At 43.3% G+C, this 23,641-nt stretch overlaps 1 protein-coding gene across 1 annotated transcript in view; it reads right to left on the minus strand.

The window, feature by feature from the left end:
- LOC124776479 (platelet glycoprotein V-like) overlaps window positions 1–9,195 on the minus strand; it is a 127,729-nt gene extending 118,534 nt beyond the window's left edge. Inside the window, exon 1 of the mRNA XM_047251494.1 lies at window positions 9,063–9,195. Coding sequence (XP_047107450.1) covers window positions 9,063–9,089 — 27 coding nt within the window. The 5' untranslated portion in view covers window positions 9,090–9,195. The remainder of the gene's footprint in view (window positions 1–9,062) is intronic.
- Window positions 9,196–23,641: the final 14,446 nt, after the last annotated feature.

Consider the following 23,641-nt stretch of genomic DNA (forward strand, 5'->3'; position numbering starts at 1 on the left):
TGTCAACAACAAATCCCGCAATGAAACATATGTACAAGAATGGCAGATTAAATCTTCTCGGGTTATCAGTCGAGTCAGTCGTGTTGCCGTAAGGTTTCGACGAATTTCCTACTGGACGTGTAGGAAATTCGTCGAAACGTTGTGACACCACGACTCGGCTGATAACCCGAGAAGATTTAATGAAAGAAATTCCCCGAGAGAATCTGCATTCCCGTACAGATCGGCCTCGTCAGAATTCCGAGACATCTGAACAACGACGTGCATGAAATCCGCGAACTGGAACCGCGTGTCGCTCTGATTGACGAACGCAGAGAGTTGATACGAAGTATGAAATCATAGGAGACAATATAGCGAAATTAAGCAAAGCAAACAAACCTACGATTCATTGACAGACGCAGTGGAGAACATAAGCTTTTCGTAGTGAAGACACCAATACCCAGCTTCTGCACAAGATCTTGAACGTGATACTTGCAAGGAAATCGTCCGTTCTCCCATAAATAATTCATGTTAGTTTTTTGCAACCATGACTTACTAAAATAAATGTTCGGTAATATTTACGCTTTGTAATAAATAACCTGAAATGGGGACGTGTACGGTATGTAATTAGACATACCTGCCGAAATTGTAATACAGGATCTTTTTATGGATTCCATGTGATACGATGGTGTCTGACAATATGTTAAATAAGTATGGGTAGACGATATCAAAAAATGGCTCTGAGCTCTATGGGACTTAACATCTATGGTCATCAGTCCCCCTAGAACTTAGAACTACTTAAGCCTAACGACATCACACAACGCCCAGTAGACGACATCATTAAACAGGTAAGACAACAAGGAGGTGACCGTGTAACATGAAGATAACTGGAAGGACCCTTTCTGAATCAGCGAGATCATGATGATGATGCCTTTTCAGTATTACAGGTGCGTAAAATATTTCAGAATTTAAGAGCTTCTGTCAGTGTACATTGTGCACGACCTAGTTAGTTTCAGAGTACCGTAAGTGTGTAGCCCAATAAGATTAAAACTCTGACCCCCTTCGTGTTACTGATGCAAAGAATAACATCGTCAGGGGCACTGTATCTGTTTACATATAACTGTTAACGAAACTTTAGTCCATTCCCCATACCGTGTATCATAAAATCGAATTATAAACGAGTAAACGAGTTTCTCACTAGCATCTGTGTCAAAATACTTGATAGTGCGTCATTCCTCTTTGTAGACACTGCTTTCATCTGTTTGTTTCATGTTGAAGTATTGACAAAGATGCCGCAGCGAAAGTAACGGCTAGAGCTCGTGAGCAGCCGCATGTACGGAAGTATGCCCCAGTGTTCCTAAATCTCTCCAGGCATATGCCGGTTCAGTTCATCCATGGCTGTTCTAGCTACACGTGTGCTCCTGGCTAATGGTATCGAAGGCGGGTTTACGTTAAATTCAAATAGGAAAATTTTATGCCATGGTTTACTTTTTTGTTATTCCTTCATTTATACGTGGCTTATCCGAGACCTGATGATGGTCCACAATATAAAAATGAGATTTGGTAGGTAAATTGGTCACTAACTCTTGCATTGTATGTTTAACACTGGTACCTTTTGATCTAGACAGATACTCAAGGAACTTGATATAACGCGTCAGTGTTCACTGTAGAGCTTCTCGCGGCTATGGTCGGCAATTGTGCTAAATTGAGATCGATTTCTGCCGAAATGTAGGTTTAAACAGTTGGACGGGCCTGGACCTATACAGGTACAGCATCGAAATATTTAGTCTCACATTTAGAACATTTCCTGGCTGTATCTGGGAAAATTTGACAGCGAATACCAACAAATATTGTTTTTCAAGAAGGGTCAAGCAACATACACCATGTGATCAAAAGTATCCGGACCCTCCAAAGACATACGTTTTTTATATTAGGTGCATTGTGCTGACACCTACTGCCAGGTACTCCGTATCAGCGACCTCAGTAGTTATTAGACATCGTGAGAGAGCAGAATAGGACACTCCGCGGAACTCACGGACTTCAAACGTGGTCAGGTGATTGGTTGTCACTTGTGTCACACGTTTGTACGCGAGATTTCCACACTCTTAAACATCCCTAGGCCCACTGCTTCCGATGTGATAGTGAAGTGGAGACGTGAAGGGACACGTACAGCACAAAAGCGTACAGGCCAAGCTCGTCTGTTGACTGTCAGAGACTGTCGACAGTTGAAGAGGGTTGTAATGTGCAATAGGCAGAAATCTATCCAGACCATCACACAGGAATTCCGAACTGCATCAGGATCCACTGCAAGTACTGCGGCAGTTAGGCGGGAGATGAGAAAACTTGGTCGAGCGGCGCTTCATAAATCACACATCACGCCGGTAAATGCCATACGACGCCTCGCTTGGTGTGAGGTGCGTAAACATTGGACGATTGAACATTGGATAAACGTTTTGTGGAGTAAGGAATCACGGTACACAATGTGGCGATCCGATGGCAGAGTGTGGGTATGGCGAATGCGGTGAACGTCGTCTGCCAGCGTGTGTAGTGCCGACCCTAAAATTCGGAGGCGGTGGTATTATGGTGTGATCGTGTTTTTTAATCGAGGGGGCTCGCATACCTTGTTGTTTTGCGCGGCACTATCACAGCACAGGCCTACGTTGTTGCTTTAAGCACCTTCTTGCTTCCCACTGTTGAAGAGCAATTTGGGAATGGCGATTGCATAATGCACGGCCTGTGGCGCAGTGGTTACACGACAATAACATCGCTGTAATGGACTCACCTGCACAGAGTCCTGACCTGAACCCTATAGAACACCTTTGGGATGTTTTGGAACGCCGACTTTGTGCCAGGCCTCACCGACCGAAATCGATACCTCTCGTCAGTGCAGCACTCCGTGAAGAATGGACTGCCATTTCCCAAGAAACCTTCCAGCACCTGATTGAACGTATGCCTGCGTGAGTGAAGCTGTCTTCGAGGCTAAGGGTGGACCAACACCATACTGAATTCCAGCATTACCGATGGAGGGCGCCACGAACTTGTAAGTCACAAGTCACTTTCAGCCAGGTGTCCGGATACTTTTGATCACGTAGTGTATTACTTCATTCGACACAGAACTCGCAAAATGACCACGACAGGAAAATCACAGAATTTTGAGTCTACGGGGGTGCACCGACAGTCGGCCCTCCCGTCCGCCAATCGCAAATGGAACAAGTTAGAGGGGTGGAGGGGGGGGGGGGGGTTATGGGAGGCGGGTAGTCGTGGGGAGACTGACAGCGTTACCCAAGTACTCTCCACCAAACACCATAGGGTGACATGTGGAGTGTAATGCAGGTGCAGTTGTACATTGCCGCATTCCTATTTCAGCGACAAACTGAGTGGTGATCAAAAAACTGCGTCATTCCATTAAAAACAAAGCAGGTCACAGTTGCTTCAGTATCACGATAAATGAAACTGGGAGTACTAATCATGATGAATAATACTCGCTCATTTGCTGTTTATCATATGGCGAGCCGGCCGGAGTGGCCGTGCGGCTCTAGGCGCTGCAGTCTGGAACCGCGAGACTGCTACGGTCGCAGGTTCGAATCCTGCCTCGGGCATGGATGTGTGTTATGTCCTTACGTTAGTTAGGTTTAAGTAGTTCTAAGTTCTAGGGGACTTATGACCTCAGAAGTTGAGTCCCATAGTGCTCAGAGCCATTTGAACCATTTTTTCATATGGCGAAAACCTTTTATCGATGACTCCTACTGTTCATGAAACATTTTCGGGTATCCACATCGATGTATTCCGCAGGGCTTGTAATCTCCCCATAGCAAATACCCTCTACCACGCACCAATTAATCATTTTCAATCAAACCATCCACATTCATTCACTTTGGAAAAGCTATCTGATCTGATTTTCTTGTAATATATGCGGCGACAGCCCGTCGACGCCAAAGTATTTTCTAGTGCATTTATTCTTTGAAATATCAGAGATGCATATATGCATTCTCCATGGTTGTTAGAGGGTAACTAGGACAGCGTCTGGAGTATCTGTTGAGGGATTGGCATGTTTCTGAGAGATACATATTCTGCTTTTCTTCTCGCTAAAGCGAGCCAATTAACATTTGTGCCGCTAGCGGTTTGTTTTGAAGAGAAAGAGATTGTAAAAGGAAAATAATTAAGGCGTGGAATCACCGGAGATCTGGACATGTAATGGAGATGGATTTAATACACGATTTCCTCCATAAATAAGGTTTGTGATTTTTTTGTTCTGGAGTGAATGAACGAATGAGTTTTTTCTCAATCATTTGTTGATCACGTTGGCCCTGTAATTAGTGGGGAAGTTTCAGCTGTGTCGAAGAGAGCCTGCAATCACTGAGTCTGTGTTAAATCGTCCAAAAAGGCTTCGTACACATCTGGAATTCGCAATCTTTCGTAAAAGGAACAAATTGTCCAAACGATTGATTTTCCCGACTGACTGCAGTGTTTAACAGTAATAATAAAGATCTCTTACAGCAAGCCAGCCGCTGATTACCAAGACGAAGGACTCCACCAAAGATTCTATTTGGCTCATTCTTTTTATCACTATATTACGTAATGAAATCTTATATTAAAAACTGTACATAGATAAAGGAGAGAAAGAGAGAGGGCGGTTGAAAATAGAGATAATACTAAGAATCCTCCATTAGTCTAATTTTTCGCCTTTCTTATCACGGATCAGCCAAGAACTGGGAGGGCCTTACTTTACTGTATAGACTTATGAGTGAAGGTGAAGGGATCTTAAAGACAACAGATACACGTCTATACAGACAAGACATTACACAGAGATAGCGGCTAGCTGCATTGATCATCTATTCTTAGATTAAAGAGACGGCAACTTATTATCCGAACATCAAAATGTTAAAGGCTATGTAGAATGTTTCCCAGTTCCTCTCACAAAATACAGAGACGTGCAAAGATCGCCGGGAAAATATTTTGATAAAAGATCTGTATTCTAAAAAGCACCGATCACTTACCACATGAACTACAAGTGATACAAAGTTTTTCCCTGTCTTGCATCTGCCGAGTGACGGAGCGATGGTAATTTACTGTGACTGTGGTGTTTATTACATTTGTTGCCAATATTATCCTCTGTAGCAGCAGTGCAACAGTAGGTGGAGCATTAGCGAAAGAAGATTGCGTGAAGAGATAAGATGGGCAACCAAGAAGTGGAAACAGTCGACGTCGTTTGTTATGTATGCTTATGGATCCGAAGCATAAAAATAGTTGTAGGGAAGCAATTTCCAGAGTGAGCTTCGGTGAAAGAATCGGAAAGATATGAAATTCACCCATGAAGAAATTAGCTTGGAAAACTCAATCGACTCTTGAGCATTGCTCTGAAATGTGGGATTCTTACCACATATGTTTCACCGAGGAAATAGAGAAAATCTAAGGAAGAGCAAAGCGTTTCGTCAGGGTGGCTGACTTAGAAGGCGCTATTGCGTTACTGACACACCATCAACTTCTAGTGGCTACAAGAAAGTGTAGTACGTCATGGAGAGATGTATTTTACAGTGAAAATCCCCTTAGCGTACGTTCCAAGAAGTTAAGAAACATTACTCCCTTCAAGGTGCGTTACTGTGATAGTCCCAGGACGAGGAAAAAACATATAAATTCGTGGTTGTGAACAGGCTTATCGACAGTCGTTCTCGTACGCAGTATTCAATAATGGTTCAGGGAAAGAGGGAAAGTGTAATGGAGCCGGGATTACGCTCCTCCCAACGCCGCGACATTAATAAAAGAGCAAGATGGAGAAAGACAAGGATCTGTTAAAAAAAAGATGCAAGGAGGGACAGGAACTTATCACATCTATTCTTCAGTTCGTACATTGATATGGTAATGAAGAAAATGATAGTGAATTTAATAAGAGAAGTAAAAGTGCATGAGGAAGAGATACCAATTCTTAGGATTCTAAACGGTCTAGGTATTGTTGTAGAAAGTAGGGCGGAAGTAGATTTCTTGCTGAATCGATGGTCCGGATAATTCACACAGAAAATGCGTTGAAGACGAACAAGACTTAAACGAAAGTAATGAAAAGATCAACAGCGACTTACGTATCTTCCAAACAGGAGCAGACTCAATAGTAAAAGAAACCGAAGAGTTCTTCCTCTCTAGGAAGTGACACCAATTCAAGCTCATTCTGAGGTCTTCCTACCCACCATTCGCGACTGGGACAGGAAAAGAGGAGGAGAATAGTGGTATACAAAGTACCCTGCATCACACATCGTAAAGGTAACTTGCTGTATATAGATAGATGTAGATGAGTACTGTATGTTTCATGTCTACCTTAGCACTGAGAACTATTGCCTCGTTAGACAGTTGTTCGCAGAAGTAACATTTACAAGAGTCACAGTAAAACGGCTATCTTTCTTTCATTTGGTATAATCAAGTCTCATTTATGTGCCTTATGTCCCTCCCTGAACCACGGAAACGGTTCGTCTCCGAAAACAGTTGCTGCTCAATTAACTGTCAACTATGCGACAGCTACATGCAGTTTGTAGCTCAATTTTACGAACACTGTATTCACCAGTACAAGCAGCAGGCCGAACAACACTGGCATCCACATAGTTACTGGAAATGCGGGGAAAAAAATTCTAGAGCTGATATTTGCCAGGAGAATGAAAAAACAATGGCCTGCCTAGGTAGCCGAGCGGTTCTAGGCGCTACAGTCTGGCCCCGCGCGAGCGCTACGGTCGCAGGTTCGAATCCTGCCTCGGGCATGGATGTGTGTGATGTCCTTAGGTTAGTTAGGTTTAACTAGTTCTAAGTTCTAGGGGACTGATGACCTCAGATTTTAAGTCCCATAGTGCTCAGAGCCATTTGAACCATTTTTTTTTTTTTTTTTGAAAAAACAATGTATCTTTGAACGTAATTGATTTGCATCAAAAAAACTGAGAAGCTATTATGATGACACAGAACTATGCTGCTCACTGCATCACCACAAGGAATAATGAGACAAATTAGTAAATAAATACGTTATTGAGAACTCTCTAAATCCCATCTCAGGAAACTGGATCTAACTGCCAATTAGAAAGACTTTGCAGGTTGATGGCTCTGAGCTCTATGAGACTTAACGTCTGAGATCATCAGTCGCCTAGAACTTACAACTACTTAAACCTAACTAACCTAAGGACATCACACACATCCATGCCCGAGGCAGGAGTCGAACCTGCGACCGTAGCAGTCGCGCGGTCCTGGACTGAAGCGCCTAGAACCGCTTGGCCACAGCGGCCGGCCGCAAGTTGATTCTTGCAAAGAAGAGAACAGCAGCCGGCCACTGTTAGCAATGCTACTTGTTTAGTTATCACCACTACCAGTTTCGAAACGACAGGTTTATCTTCAGACGGATTTTCGCATTTATGTAACAACTGTTGTTGGTAACATTAGTTGTTGTGTGTTTTCTTCAACAATTAATCTAAACATGAACAGCCTCCTGAAGATGAACCTACCGGCTCGACATCGATAACAGTGCTATTAGGATAAATAAATGTATTATAACCAGTTGTTGATGGCTGTTTTCATCTTTGAAAGAATCAACTTGTATTCTGTACAGGGCCACGATCTCAAATAATAATAATAATAATAATAATAATAATGGAACAGAACCATTATAACAGATAAAACGACACCACATAACAAACCTGACATCCTACTCACCAATAAAAAGAAGAAATCAACACAACTAATCGAAATATCCATACCCAATACAACAAATATACAGAAGAAAACAGGAGAAAAAATTGAAAAATACATCCAACTGGCTGAGGAAGTCAAGGACATGTGGCATCAGGATAAAGTTGACATTGTACCAATTATACTATCAACTGCAGGAGCCAAACCACACAATATCCACCAGTACATCAACGCAATACAGCTACATCCAAACTTATATATGCAACTACAGAAATCTGTAATTATTGATACATGTTCAATTACCCGAAAGTTCCTAAATGCAATGTAACATTTACCGACAGTTAAAAGCAAGTCACGCTTGATCAAGGTCCGCGTCACTTTCCATTTTTAACAAGACCTAAGGTCTGAGAAACGAAAGAAGATAATAATGTTGTTGTTGCGGTCCTCAGTCCTGAGACTGGTTTGATGCATCTCTCCATGCTACTCTATCCTGTGCAAGCTTCTTCATCTCCCAGTACCTACTGCAGCCAACATCCTTCTGAATCTGCTTAGTGTACTCATCTCTTGGTCTCCCTCTACGATTTTTACCCTCCACGCTGCCCTCCAGTACTAAATTGGTGATCCCTTGATGCCTCAGAACATGTCCTACCAACCGATCCCTTCTTCTAGTCAAGTTGTGCCACAAACTCCTCTTCTCCCCAATTCTGTTCAGTGCCTCCTCGTTAGTTAATAATAATAATAGCAGAAAGAAAGTTTTCGTTCCAAATGCCATTAATATTCATGCATTACGTTTTTTCTATGATACTGCAAGTATAGAAATATAGTACAGGCTTTTAAATAGTAGAACTGTAGTAAAAAAAACCAGTTCTCATATCTTTTAAAGTTTGCCACTGCATAGGGAAGCATAGCTTCACACCAATACCATGCACCATCTACTAACGCATGTTTGAAAGACTTTCTCGGTGGTTTGACACCTGCATCAAGTCTAGTGGCTTACAAGATTACCGAGAACACAACAACCTGAAGACGCGTTTTGTGAAGAAAAGCCGGCCGGTGTGGCCGAGCGGTTCTAGGCGCGTCAGTCTGAACCGCGCGACCGCTACGGTCGCAGGTTCGAATCCTGCCTCGGGCATGGATGTGTGTGATGTCCTTAGGTTAGTTAGGTTTAAGTAGTTCTAAGTTCTAGGGGACTGATGACCTCAGATGTTGAGTCCCATATTGCTCAGAGCCATTTGAACCATTTTTTTTTGTGAAGAAAACATGACACATTTCGATTTCCGCTTGTAGGAGCTGTAGTGCAAAGGGCGCAATAAACAGATGACAACACAGCTCCTGGTAGATGAACGGTGTCTTTTAAGCGTGGGGTCTTAAGTCTGAAACAGCAGACGGTGCAGAGCGGAGAAATAGATGTCGAGACTCCATAGCCTACTCACCCAGAGGGCCCCGGCGATTCCGAGCATGTCTTGTGTCCGCTCGAGAGGCGCACAGAGAACTACGCCGTGACGGCGCTGCGCCTCCTCTGATATCGGCGCTGCAGGGTCCACAGGCCACCCGCGATAGCAGCCAGAGGCTCACGCAAGTCCCTGCAAGTCCTCCCTGCCATTCATGCAGAGGACTGCCGACTCTTCTCCAGCGGGGAACTGTTCGCTTCTCTAGCCCACTCCACGTTCAGATTACAACAGTGTGCCAGAAAGGGGCTCGAAGCCGAAATCTTGCTGCTCGTGGCAACTTCACAGCAAACATAAATATAGCCAAAGCCTTGCAGATAAACAAAAATTACGCGAAGCGAAATGTAGTGTGAGGAGGGCTATGCGAGAGGCGTTCAACGAACTCGAAAGTAAAGTTCTACGTACTGACTTGGCAGAAAATCCTAAGAAATTTTGGTCTTATGTCAAAGCGGTAGGTGGATCAAAATAATATGTCTAGACACTCTGTGACCAAAATGGTACTGAAACAGAGGATGACAGACTAAAGGCCGAAATACTAAATGTCTTTTTGCAAAGCTGTTTCACAGAGGAAGACTGCACTGTAGTTCCTTCTCTAAATTGTCGTACAGATGACAAAATGGTAGATATCGAAATAGACGACAGAGGGATAGAGAAACAATTAAAATCGTTCAAAAGAGGAAAGGCCGCTGGACCTGATGGGATGCCAATTCGATTTTACACAGAGTACGCGAAGAAACTTGTCCCCCTTCTTGCAGTGGTGTACCGTAGGTCTCTACAAGAGCGTAGCGTTCCAAAGGATTGGAAAAGGGTACAGGTCATCCCCGTTTTCAAGAAGGGACGTCGAATAGATGTGCAGAACGATAGACCTATATCTCTAACATCTATCAGTTGTAGAATTTTGGAACACGTATTATGTTCGAGTATAATGACTTTTTTGGAGACTAGAAATCTACTCTGTAGGAATCATCATGGGTTTCGAAAAAGACGATCGTGTGAAACCCAGCCCGCGCTATTCGTCCACGAGACTCAGAGGGCCATAGACACGGGTTCACAGGTAGATGCCGTGTTTCTTGACTTCCACAAGGCGTTCGATACAGTTCCCCATAGTCGTTTAATGAACAGAGTAAGAGCATATGGAATATCAGACCAATTGTGTGAGTGGATTGAAGAGTTCCTAGATAACAGAACGCAGCATGTCATTCTCAATGGAGAGAAATCTTCCGAAGTAAGAGTGATTTCAGGTGTGCCGCAGGGGAGCTATTCACAATATACATAAATGACCTTGTGGACGACATCGAAAGTTCACTGAGGCTTTTTGCGGTTGATGCCGTGGTATATCGAGAGGATGTAAGAATGGAAAATTGTACTGAAATGCAGGAGGATCTGCAACAGATTGACACATGGTGCAGGGAATGGCAATTGAATCTCAATGTAGACAAGTGTAATGTCCTGCGGATACATAGAAAGAAAGATCCCTTATCATTTAGCTACAATATAGCAGGTCAGCAACTGGAAGCAGTTAATTCCATAAATTATCTGGAAGTACGCATTAGGAGTGATTAAGAATGGAATGACCATATAAAGTTGATCGTCGGTAAAGCAGATGCCAGAATGAGATTCATTGGAAGAATCCTAAGGAAATGCAATCCGAAAACAAAGGAAGAAGGTTACAGTACACTTGTTCGCCCACTGCTTGAATACTGCTCAGCAGTGTGGGATCCGTACCAGATACGGTTGATAGAAGAGATAGAGAAGATCCAACGGAGAGCAGCGCGCTTCGTTACAGGATCATTTAGTAATCGCGAAAGCGTTACGGAGATGATAGATAAACTCCAGTGGAAGACTCTGCAGGAGAGACGCTCAGTAGCTCGGTACGGGCTTTTGTCAAAGTTTCGAGAACATACCTTCACTGAAGAGTCAAGCAGTATATTGCTCCCTCCTGCGTATATCTCGCGAAGAGACCATGAGGATAAAATCAGAGAGATTGGAGCCCACACAGAGGCATACCGACAATCTTTCTTTCCACGAATAATACGAGACTAGAATAGAAGGGAGAACCGATAGAGGTACTCAAGGTGCCCTCCGCCACGCACCGTCAGGTGGCTTGCGGAGTATGGATGTAGATGTAGATGTAGAATGCTCTAACTGAGGTACAGTTTACGACCCTCGGAACGTTAATCTGCCAGTAGCGTTTTTCTTATTTTATAAGTAAACAGTTCACTTGCCACTTCCCGATCGCTACTCACTGCATTTATTTTAGACAGTGCCTGTAATGGTACTGCGAGATCGTGGGGTTTACTGCTGTTCTAGTTTTAACTGACATGGACGAGCTGGAAGGTTCGATGATTGTATAAAAACGTAGGCAATGGATAGTCTGAGACTATGAAAGGCATCCAGAATGAGATTTTCACTCTGCAGCGGAGTGTGCGCTGATATGAAACTTCCTGGCAGATTAAAAACTGTGTGTTGGTAGGTAGGAGACGAGATACTGGCAGAAGTAAAGCTGTGAGGACCGGGCGGAGTCGTGCTTCGGTAGCTCAGATGGTAGAGCACTTGCCCGCGAAAGGCAAAGGTCCCGAGTTCGAGCCTGGGTCGGGCACACAGTTTTAATCTGCCAGGAAGTTTTATGAAAGGCATATTAAGTGCAAACCAGACTATCCAGTCCGGCGGCCGAAAAACGTACAAAGAAAAGTCATGAAAATTACACGTAAGTGCGCTTCAACAGTTGTGGGGTGAGCGCAACAGACTGCTAACCAAGGAAGCCCGGGTTCGATTCCCTGCCGGATCGTAGACTTTCTCCACTCGAGAACGGGATGTTCTGTTATCTATATCTTCGTACCGTCTTAACTGACGCGAAAATTGCCGGCATGGCGCCACATGATAACTCTACACATGTGTAGTCTTGTACCAGTGTATGGTTTGGCCCTAATGAATGTTCTGAATTGTCGAAACACATTTTGAGATGGCTGTATGGGCACGTCCAGAAGCCTACTTAATATATATATACGTTGCATGGATCTTCATTGGAGGGCCAGGCAAGCATCGGAACGAATTACGACTCTTAAAAAGCAAATTATCGGTTGGCCTAAGCTCAGCGTGAAACCTGCCTGGGTCCTGGAGTCCGGTTACGCGTACTTTTGCCTTCAAGAATCAAGTAGCAACAAAGAAATAGCTTTACAAAAGTCCTGTGAAGCACATTTTCAGAACGAATCGGGGAACTTGAATAAGAGTGATTCTAGAGCCTGGAACTGTCGATACATTTAGATTTCTCTTTCTTGCTCTTTGTGGCCCTGACAACTATCACGTTAATGTATATGCAACGCCTCGTTGCTCGGTTTAACAATTTATAGAAGAAATGTGACCGGATAAACATTACTGTCTCTCCGGCCGGGGTGACCGAGCGGTTGTAGGCGCCACAGTCTGGAACCGCGATACCGCTACGGTCGCAGGTTCGAATCCTGCCTCCGGCATGGATGTGTGTGATGTCCTTAGGTTACTTAGGTTTAAGTAGTTCTAAGTTCTAGGGGACTGATGACCTTAGAAGTTAAGCCCATAGTGCTCAGAGCCATTACTGGCTCTTACAATCAATAACAAAATGAATAGCATAAACCAGCGGACACGCTACCTGCAAGTACTCTGCGGTTGGGGGAGGGGGGGAGGGGGGAGGGGGGGGCGTCCGTGATAGTCTGACAAAATAAGAGCGCTGTGCTAATCGCTGACGTACTGTAAACCAGGCTTACTTGGACCCGGTTTTAAAACGCATTTCTAATACATGTTCTTGTAAAACCATAATTATTAAAGACTGATACTGGTAACTGTATTGCTCTAAATCTACAACTTCTATACTTAATATTTGTGACAGTTATTACCTCCTTTTGCGTTTAAGAGAATAAAGCAAAATTGGATGCAGGTAGCCCGTTGGTTGGGTTACTTGAACCCGTATTCAGTTTTCCTAAGTAAGTGCGTTATAAACGTGTGCTGCGTTCAAGTAAGACGTAAAATCATTACAAAATACCTAGATGTGCATTTACAAAATAATGTTATTTGGGAAGTTCTTTTGAGAATGCACTAAAATAACGAGAAAAGTATAGATGTGAAACAAATTACAGGATCTTAACCGACTGTGAGTCCCTTTTGAGAAGTTCTGCAGGGTTAATCCTCTCCTTAATACACACACATCAAAACAAGTTTTTCATCACCTCAGTTCCCAGAACTCCTGAAGATAGACGTTGACTGTGGACATTGTATCACAGACACAGTCCCTTTGACTATTCAGAGATAGCACTAAACCAGCCCAAAGATGTAAACCGATGTATGAGCAGTGCCTATTAGACAGAGGCGGTCCGACAGCTCATCAGTTGCCGGCCGGGGTGGCCGAGCGGTTCTATGCGCTACAGTCTGGAACCGCGAGACCGCTACCGTCGCTGCTTCGAATCCTGCCTCGGGCATGGATGTGTGTGATGTCCTTAGCTTAGTTAGGTTTAAGTAGTTCTAAGTTATAGGGGACTGATGACCTTAGATGTTAAGTCCCATAGTGCTCAGAGCCATTTTTTTGAGCTCATCAGTTCCAATCATTCCACCAGGAAGGAGGTACACGGTTCATGTTGTCTGTAGTTCAACCATGCCTAGACGGTTCTATACCGCAGTTCGAACGAGTCCGCATTGTTACTTTGTGACAGGAAGGGCTCTCAACAAGGGACGTGTGCAGGCGTCTAGGAGTGAACCAAAGCGATATTGTTCGGACATGGAGGAGATACAGAGAGACAGAAACTGTCGATGACATGCCTCGCTCAGTCACCCAAGGGCTATTACCGTAGTGGATGACTGATACCTACGGATTATTGCTCGGAGGAACCCTGACAGCAACGCCATCATGTTGAATAATGCTTTTCGTGCAGACAGAGGACGTCGTGTTACGACTCAGACTGTGCGCAATAGGCTGCAAGATGTGCAACTTCACTCCATGCAGCGCGTTACATATGGGCCCAACAACATGCCGAATGCACCGGATTGGTTCAAAATGGTTCAAATGGCTCTGAGCACTATGGGACTTAACATCTGTGGTCATCAGTCCCCTAGAACTTAAAACTACTTAAACCTAACTAACCTAAGGACATCACACACATCCATGCCTGAGACAGGATTCGAACCTGCGACGTAGCGGTCGCGCGGCTCCAGAATGTAGCGCCTAGAACCGCTCGGTCACTCAGGCCGGCGATAACGACATCGCTCGACTAAAGTGGTCAGCATGTTCTCCAGATAGATAGATTGAAAAGGGCTGTTTATGGAATACGTAACCCACCAACCACTCTGAGGGACCTACGCCGAATCCCCGTTGAGGAGTGGGACAATCGGAACCAAATGTTCAAATGTGTGCCAAATCTTATGGGACTTAACTTTAAGGTCATTAGTCCCTAAACTTACACACTATTTAACCTAAATTATCCTAAGGACAAACCCACACACACCCATGCCCGAGGGAGGACTCGAACCTCCACTGGGACCAGCCACACCGTCCATGACTGCAGCGCCTGAGACCGCTCGGCTTATCCCGCGCGCAATCGGGACCAACAGAGCCTTGATAAACTTGTGAATGGTATGTCGCGACGAATACAGGCATGCATCAATACAAGAGACTACTGGGTATTAGAGGTACCGGTATGTACAGCAATCTAGGCCACCACCCCTGAAGTTTTCGCTCTATGGTGGTACAACATGCAATGTGTGGTTTTCACAAGTGTAGAAATGGCGGAAATTATGTTTATTTTGATTTCTATTCCAATTTTCTTTACAGGTTCCGGAACTCTCGGTACCAATGTGATGCAGAACTTCTTTTGATGTGTTTAGGATAATTTATAATCTAGAATGTATTTTGACCGATTGTAAGCCCCTTTTGACAAGTTTTTCAGAGTTAATCCTCTCCTTAATATAGCATAATTTATAATCTAGAATGTATTTTGTTCAAACCTCTTCTAGAATTTTTTTATTTGCTGCATACACTCGACTTCAGCTCTATTGTCGTCCACACTTCATACAATGCCATAAATCTCAATACTCTCCCATAAGACGTTGATCCATTGTGTGTTTGAAACTACTTTCTTTTGAACTACTGTTTTTTTTTTACTCTCCCTTTTTACGTTGCTCATCTTATGTTGTTCATCCATAATCCTATTTAAAGCCGTCTTTATTTACTTTCAGTGAATATTACATCGAAAGTGGCTTGCAAACTTGTTGTAAGTTACAAAGGTGCTTGATAGCAAAATTCACAAAATTACATAATAAATAATAATAAAAAATCAAAATGGGAAGAAATGTGAAAAAGATGGTACTAAGCCTTAGAAGACGCCCCAGGCCTATCCTGTTATTCATACTGTTAGTAGTCATGATTCGGTAACTAGGGAATGAGACGTTCGCACCAATTAACATACAAGTACAAACAAAACTGAGATCTCGTTTGGACAGTCCCAGGCTAAGGAGGCTCTTGGCAGATTTTAATGCTCATGTCCCTCTGCAGCTCAGCATCGCCGAAGTTGTTCCCACTTATTGAATATCTCGGTGCATACCGCGGACAGCTCGAAGGACGTCCTCGTCGTCGTCCTTGGTGGTCTTCTCCCTGTGAGACCTGCCGAGGTGCAAGTGGTCGCCGATAACTTGGGCGTCGACGATGTGGGCAACGGCATCTTTCACTGCCACAATGTCCGGCTTCTGTAGTCCTCTGGGTGTCCGGAGGTGGGGCTCAACGGAGGCGCTGAGCCCTTTCTGCGCTGCGCCCCGCGCGATGTACTTTGCGACGGCGTCGTGCCGTTTTATGCTGGAGACATAGGTCCTGCAGCAGCTCTTGACAACGTGGTTGGTGGTCTCGACGGCGTTACACTCTTCGTTGCAGCTCTTCTCGACTTCCCGGCCTCGACTAGAGCTGGCCTAGGCTGGAAGGCCGTTAATGCGGGGCCCTACCCAGATGATACAGTTGCAGCCGGAAAGAAAAAGGCTGGTGTAAGCGACCCACTGATGCTGACCAGATGCTGCAGACGAAGACATCAGCACCGCGCCGTCAACATAATGTGGAGTTGCGCCACCCACATTTTTGCAACTTGCCTCGTCGTCAGCTGTGGATGGCCTTCCCACAGACGGTGTTTCCCCAACGCTCGATCTCCAGCTATACTTCGCAACCTCCGTTGCCCGCTGGTGGTAGCGTTTTCTGCAGTGTTCGGAGGAGGTTTCCACTTCTAGAGTTGTTTTGTTTCCTGCATACACTCTACTACAGCTCTTTTGTCGTCTACGCTTAATACAGTACCTGAAAATTCAGTAGTATCCCATAATATAGTCTGCCAGTGGCTGTTTACGACTGCCTTGTTTTGAACCACTGTCGTATTTACACTTGTTCGTCTATAAGCCTACTGGTAGATGGCAAATCAAGGTCTCTCAGGTCACATGCCTCATCCTCATCGTTAAACTAAAATAACTTTCTCCTGATGATTGGAGACTGAAACCATCACCATCTTCTGATGCTGATATAAAGTCGATTTGTTGTGGTGTTTTCTTGGTTTTCTTGGTATTCTTCATCCCTTTTTCTGAGGTTGTTTTGGTTTTTTAACGTTTTACCCTAGCATTTAAGTATTTTTCCAGTTGTTCATCTGCAAAACCATTGTACTTGCGGCTCCCTGGCAATCTTCTGTATTTAGACATCATATTGAACCTTAAGCCTGTACGGAAAAAAACTAAATAGTATCAAACATATTTTGTATCAGGTTGTGGCGAAACAGGCGCTGTATCATTATGAGAGATACAGAGTGGCGAAACAGGCGCTGCATCATTGTGAGAGGCACAGAGGCGAATGAGTGTGCCGGGACTTATCCCAGTTCACTACTGCCAGAGCCGCGTCATCATAATGTGCCTGTGCTTAACAGACAAAGGATTGCACCATAATCTAAAGTGAAATTAAAAATTAAAGCAACTTTTCCAAACTTTGTCAGTATATGCTTCAGTATATTAATGTTAACACTGTGAAGTCTCAGAATGATCTAATGAATATATTTCGCTAAATATATTATTTTAAGAAAAAATAGTATAATGAACATAGAAAGGTAAAAACTGCACACAATTTGCAAATCTATATCACAATCAGAAGTTACAAGTCTCAACTTAATCGGAGCAATATTTTGGTCAAAATCGGAGTTTTATCGAAAAATTGAGGGCGCTAAATATTAGACTCAGAAAGATGAAAATTCGTATGTAGCCTCAGTTTCATATAGAAACATTCACTGTGTGGCTCCATTAAGCTACCTCTACTAGTTTTCAAGTTATTCACTGAAATCTAAATTTGGAATGAAAACGTCCCTATTCATATTGGATTAAGTGTCATTTGTATTTGTTAAAAGAAAGTTATAATTTCAGTACTTGATTACATTCATTAAATAATGCAGAAGTACCATGTTTGAAGACTTTATTGTAAATAACAATCGTTACAAGGAATCCTAAAGAGGCAATTCAGAGGTCATGTTCTACTATCAGTACCGTTCTAAAAATTCTAGCCAACAAAGTTTAAATGCAGTGAAGCTAAAACTGTTTCAGTAACTAAAGCCAACTTAACTCCATACATATAAAGGTTAAGAAGAGTGTAAATTGTTAAATGACAGAGATATTAACTAATGCAAATCCGAGAAAGGGACCACTTAACATTCTGCTACACTGCATAGAGCAGTTGATAGTAGATGTTCCGTTTGGCAGTCAGCTGCGCCTATACATAAATACCGCCAGAAAGGCTGTAGGAAGAGACACTTCGCACCGAGATACCAACCTGTTCGCGTCAGCCAAACGCCTGCGTACGCTATGCCTCGGATGATGTCACAGCCAGGCGGCAACCAAACGTGTTTTCGGTAAAAGTAAGAAGTGAATTCGCGAAGTCTGTACACCGTCCTGGATCGCTTGGTTTTCAGGGTTGTGTCGCCTGTAATGTTGACAAAAACGAGTGGCAAGTGGCGAAATTATTTTCCACTTTTAAGGCGAGCAATTAGCTTTGATGATTAAAAGTCAGGGTGATAGACTATTTTACTTGGAATTTACTGTAGAGGTCGCCTCTGAAGTGCTAATAGTGCTGAATCCAATAGGGGCATTATTACTATTATCAGGAATATTATTATGTCCTGTATGTGGACTTTTACTAAATACAGTAATCATTTACACTCAAAACCATTATTTACAGTCATAGTTCCTGATCCGGCTGAGTAATTAGCAAGTATGAATATTTTCTTTCCGTGAGTACGAAGAGTAATGTGGGCTTGCAGACTGAAAATTACGGTCAATATGTTCCTTATCGCTTTCTGTCTGACTGCAAATGTAGTTTTCATGCTCTTGTAAACAGCTAAACTTTAAACACTTTTTTGCCCGCCGCCCGACAAGGTACGTATTGCAAATAACTTGACACAATCTGTAACTGGTGTTTTGTTTTTATGTAAATTAAGAATATACACTCCTGGAAATGGAAAAAAGAACACATTGACACCGGTGTGTCAGACCCACCATACTTGCTCCGGACACTGCGAGAGGGCTGTACAGGCAATGATCACACGCACGGCACAGCGGACACACCAGGAACCGCAGTGTTGGCCGTCGAATAGCGCTAGCTGCGCAGCATTTGTGCACCGACGCCGTCAGTGTCAGCCAGTTTGCCGTGGCATACGGAGCTCCATCGCAGTCTTTAACACTGGTAGCATGCCGTGACAGCGTGGACGTGAACCGTATGTGCAGTTGACGGACTTTGAGCGAGGGCGTATAGTGGGCATGCGGGAGGCCGGGTGGACGTACCGCCGAATTGCTCAACACGTGGGGCGTGAGGTCTCCACAGTACATCGATGTTGTCGCCAGTGGTCGGCGGAAGGTGCACGTGCCCGTCGACCTGGGACCGGACCGCAGCGACGCACGGATGCACGCCAAGACCGTAGGATCCTACGCAGTGCCGTAGGGGACCGCACCGCCACTTCCCAGCAAATTAGGGACACTGTTGCTCCTGGGGTATCGGCGAGGACCATTCGCAACCGTCTCCATGAAGCTGGGCTACGGTCCCGCACACCGTTAGGCCGTCTTCCACTCACGCCCCAACATCGTGCAGCCCGCCTCCAGTGGTGTCGCGACAGGCGTGAATGGAGGGACGAATGGAGACGTGTCGTCTTCAGCGATGAGAGTCGCTTCTGCCTTGGTGCCAATGATGGTCGTATGCGTGTTTGGCGCCTTGCAGGTGAGCGCCACAATCAGGACTGCATACGACCGAGGCACACAGGGCCAACACCCGGCATCATGGTGTGGGGAGCGATCTCTTACACTGGCCGTACACCACTGGTGATCGTCGAGGGGACACTGAATAGTGCACGGTACATGCAAACCGTCATCGAACCCATCGTTCTACCATTCCTAGACCGGCAAGGGAACTTGCTGTTCCAACAGGACAATGCACGTCCGCATGTATCCCGTGCCACCCAACGTGCTCTAGAAGGTGTAAGTCAACTACCCTGGCCAGCAAGATCTCCGGATCTGCCCCCCATTGAGCATGTTTGAGACTGGATGAAGCGTCGTCTCACGCGGTCTGCACGTCCAGCACGAACGCTGGTCCAACTGAGGCGCCAGGTGGAAATGGCATGGCAAGGCGTTCCACAGGACTACATCCAGCATCTCTACGATCGTCTCCATGGGAGAATAGCAGCCTGCATTGCTGCGAAAGGTGGATATACACTGTACTAGTGCCGACATTGTGCATGCTCTGTTGCCTGTGTCTATGTGCCTGTGGTTCTGTCAGTGTGATCATGTGATGTATCTGACCCCAGGAATGTGTCAATAAAGTTTCCCCTTCCTGGGACAATGAATTCACGGTGTTCTTATTTCAATTTCCAGGAGTGTACATATCTAAGAGTTACTTGGACTCAAGCTGTTCAAATAGCTCATGCGTTTGGTTATCGGTACACCAGCATACACTGTGATTCATAGTTAAAAATTTACATAGAAATTACGTAAACTGCTGTTTAACGAATAAAACTGTGAACTTATGGCATTCAAAGTGTAGATTCTTCGCATGTCGGACAAAGAAGCTGTAAGACAAAGAAACAGTAGATGTGTTGTACCATTAACATAATCTCCACTAAAATCCAGCAGCGACTAGAGGAAATTCGTGAAGTATGCCAGAGTCAGCTGAGTACTGCTCTCGGGAGTGAACTAAGAACTACGTGGAATATTTCAGTTAATCTCTACCAGGAATGACTTAAACCATCTGAACATTTTGGGTGCAGGTAGCCCCCCCACCCCGGGTTACACTGATTTAACAGTTCAAATTGTTATACTAAAATTTTGTGTAAATTTTATGATTATTTAAATCCTAGACATTTTTGGCACGTTAAGTTGGACTTGGGGAGTGGGGAGGGGGATGAAGACAGTAAAACACTGTGACCCCCACCGCAGAACTGAAACCTGGGTCTTCGCCTGCTCTATGTGTGAAGCAATGTGAACGCAATCAGGCTACAAAAAGCAAATGACGAAGCAAAACCGCTTATCCATTCAGCCACTGTCGGAACCCGCCGCCATACATAGCTAGCAAGACTCACACATCAAAGAAGTTGCGTACACCGACGTAACCAACAATATACAAAGCCTGACAAAAAAAATGTGAAGCGCTCACATGACATAGTCGGATGTCAATATAACTTCGTACATGTACACGTCATCGTCAGGTATGCAAATGATTAGAATTTCAATTCCCTGTGACAAGTGGGATGGCCAGCAGAGTGCATTATTGTCAATTGTATTTAATGCTATTTCGAGACCTGGCACTTAGGGATGGACAGTAAATATCGATATCTCAAAATATTGTTTCTTCATAATGACATCCTCGATTATCGTGACATAAAATTATCGGTATATCGATTAACTGATATTAAATATTGAGTATCGGAAGTGATGTTTTCTATTGCCTGTCTTTTCTTGACTCATAGGCGCTATAGTTCTCATAGGCGTATTTCTTGCCGATTTCGGCTATTATCAATCTTTGCAGTCCAACAGTAAATGCCTTACAATGGACTTGATTTCATTTCATTTTCAGTACTACAAATGAGCCCCAGATTTGAACTTGAATTTACGGGTATCTGTACTGCATGTTCATGAAAGTTTATTACTTCCGTGCGTCATTTCTACCGTGTAATACCATAACTTACACACTACATTCGCTTTGTTGATTCATTTAGCTTTCTGTTTTATTCAACATCCCATCGTTGAATTTCTGTAATTAGTGCATGATTAATTCGATACTGTAATGAAGTGTAATCTCTGTAATATGCACAATACGAGCAAATTATATGTTTTGTCTTTCTCACATAATCTCTTTGGTTATCTTTCAGGTTGAATAATTTTGTTTACATAATTTTTTGTAGAAATGTCCATATGTGCAAATGTTCTGTTTTATTTAATATGTTCGGTTGCTGTTATGTAAACTGCTGACCTTCACTTAGGGGAACAGTTATTTTGTATGTAAAAGGTGTTGTGGTTCCCCTCGGGTACGGAAGCATGCATAGCGCGCAAATTGTGGTTGGCTTAGGTAGAAAAGGTGGAATTGGCAGTCAATCGGGGACGAACTACCAAACTATCAACTACTCATGTAAAAGTTGTGTATTGTGCTGGTTCCGTGAGTGGCCTTCCCTGACGCTTTCCAGTGCCTCGGATGGATGGATAAAGAGCTGGAACTATTCTGAAATTGATGTCTATCATCACCACCAAGAAATGACAGAGTCCATCAAATCTACCTGCAAATCCACCTACCAACATGCAATCGCTGTAATGGAACACTACAGTAATGTACAGTGAAGGATCAGCTCATAGGATGTTATAGTGTACCCAAATATAAGGTAAAATTTGACTGAACTCCTCAGTCACATATCCACTTAGGGTCCCTCCCATGTTAAAGTGATTACCGAGTGTCCTTATTGAAAGAACATTAAAGCTCAGTGTTTTATCAGAACTGAGTAATATAGTAAATGATGCTTACTGAAAATAATTTTTCTATTAAAACTGCTCGTTAATATTTTGTTGCCAACTTCTAAAGTGAATGTTCTCAAAACTGTGGCTAACAGAGTTTTGCAATTTAAATGATCACAGTGCAGTCTGTTGAAAATCACCCAAAGGTGAGCTATTGTCTTATAACCACATCATGTTGTAAAAGTTTAGAACTATTACTGTTGAAAGTAACATGTTCGTGTTTGTTAAGGGTTTGTTTCTTTAGTGTATTGAAAGTGTGTTTAGTTTGCTCTGCTACAGTGGTCAAGATTAAGGGCGCCCCTCCATTGAAAGTAGTTCAAATGCACAAAGTTACTCAATTATAGAAAGTTTTAATTACTCTTACTATTCAAGTCAAATTCTGTGAAATATTGGGTTGCTCTTGTGTATTAAAAGTGCATATTGATAATGTGATAGGATCCACGGTTTATCCTTTATGCTCATGATAAATAACAATTAATAGAAAGACCACTATCTATGAAAACAGTAACTTTTTTTATTCAGAATTCAGTGAGAAATTGTTTGTTAGTGAAATACATTTAACTTTCATTCTAAATAGAAAAGTATTTAGCTGAGAGAGACTTAACCTATGACCAGTTCATAATTTTGCAGTGAACTACATTTACATTTTTTTGTCACATAGGAAAACGTTTGAAAAATAATATTGAACCTATGCCTGTTTTATGATTCTACAGTGAAAAGTGATTGTAATATTATTGAGACTATTCAGTCTGACCAAGTCTTGAAGGCAAAAGTATATGTCATTTTCTGTTACCATTATGCAAATAGCCATCTTCTCTTATAACTGTTAGCACTTTCTTTAGTGTGAACATATGCAGGTGCCAGAGTTCATTGCACTCTTGTGTGGCAAAGTATAGGTTGTGTTTGTCCGTTAAAGTTACTCTTACTTATTTTCTTGAACTAGAATGTCAATCACTCTCTTCCCTAAATAGGGTCGCGACTGTTTTCTTTATTCTTTGAGCAGTGTAGATAGGTAAAATATTGTTTGTTACTGTTTAAATATTTACGTAATCTTGACTTTCACTTCCGATAAGCCGCCTCCGTTAGGTACAACACGGTCAATATAACAAAATTTCTCTCAGAGGGTAAGACTGCTCTGCTTCTTTATACCATAATAGCTTGAATAAAAATAATTCCATTATACGAACTGCCACCAGCTTTAAGATTATAGTATAACAGTAGCGGACGAAAGTGTTATAACCATTTCAAATGACAGGTATGAGGTGCAAAACGAACGTGTTTGGTGACAGCACTTTATGAGAATGTTGGAAATCACCACTATGTTTCGAACTATGAAGCAGAATGTGCGCCCTCCTTACGCTCCGCGTGCGGGATCAAGAAAAGAAAGACGCACTGTAAAAGTAAGGTAGACTCGACACAAAAGTCACACACATTACAGCACTGGTATTTGATGGAAAATGGTCTCTTGCTGTCTGACACATTTATGTTAAGTAGAATATTTCATGCGCAGAACACATATCACAAGTGTTTCACTCTCGAGACTTCTCTCGCGT

Source organism: Schistocerca piceifrons, chromosome 2 (genome assembly GCF_021461385.2).
Source record: "Schistocerca piceifrons isolate TAMUIC-IGC-003096 chromosome 2, iqSchPice1.1, whole genome shotgun sequence".
NCBI lineage: Eukaryota > Metazoa > Arthropoda > Insecta > Orthoptera > Acrididae > Schistocerca > Schistocerca piceifrons.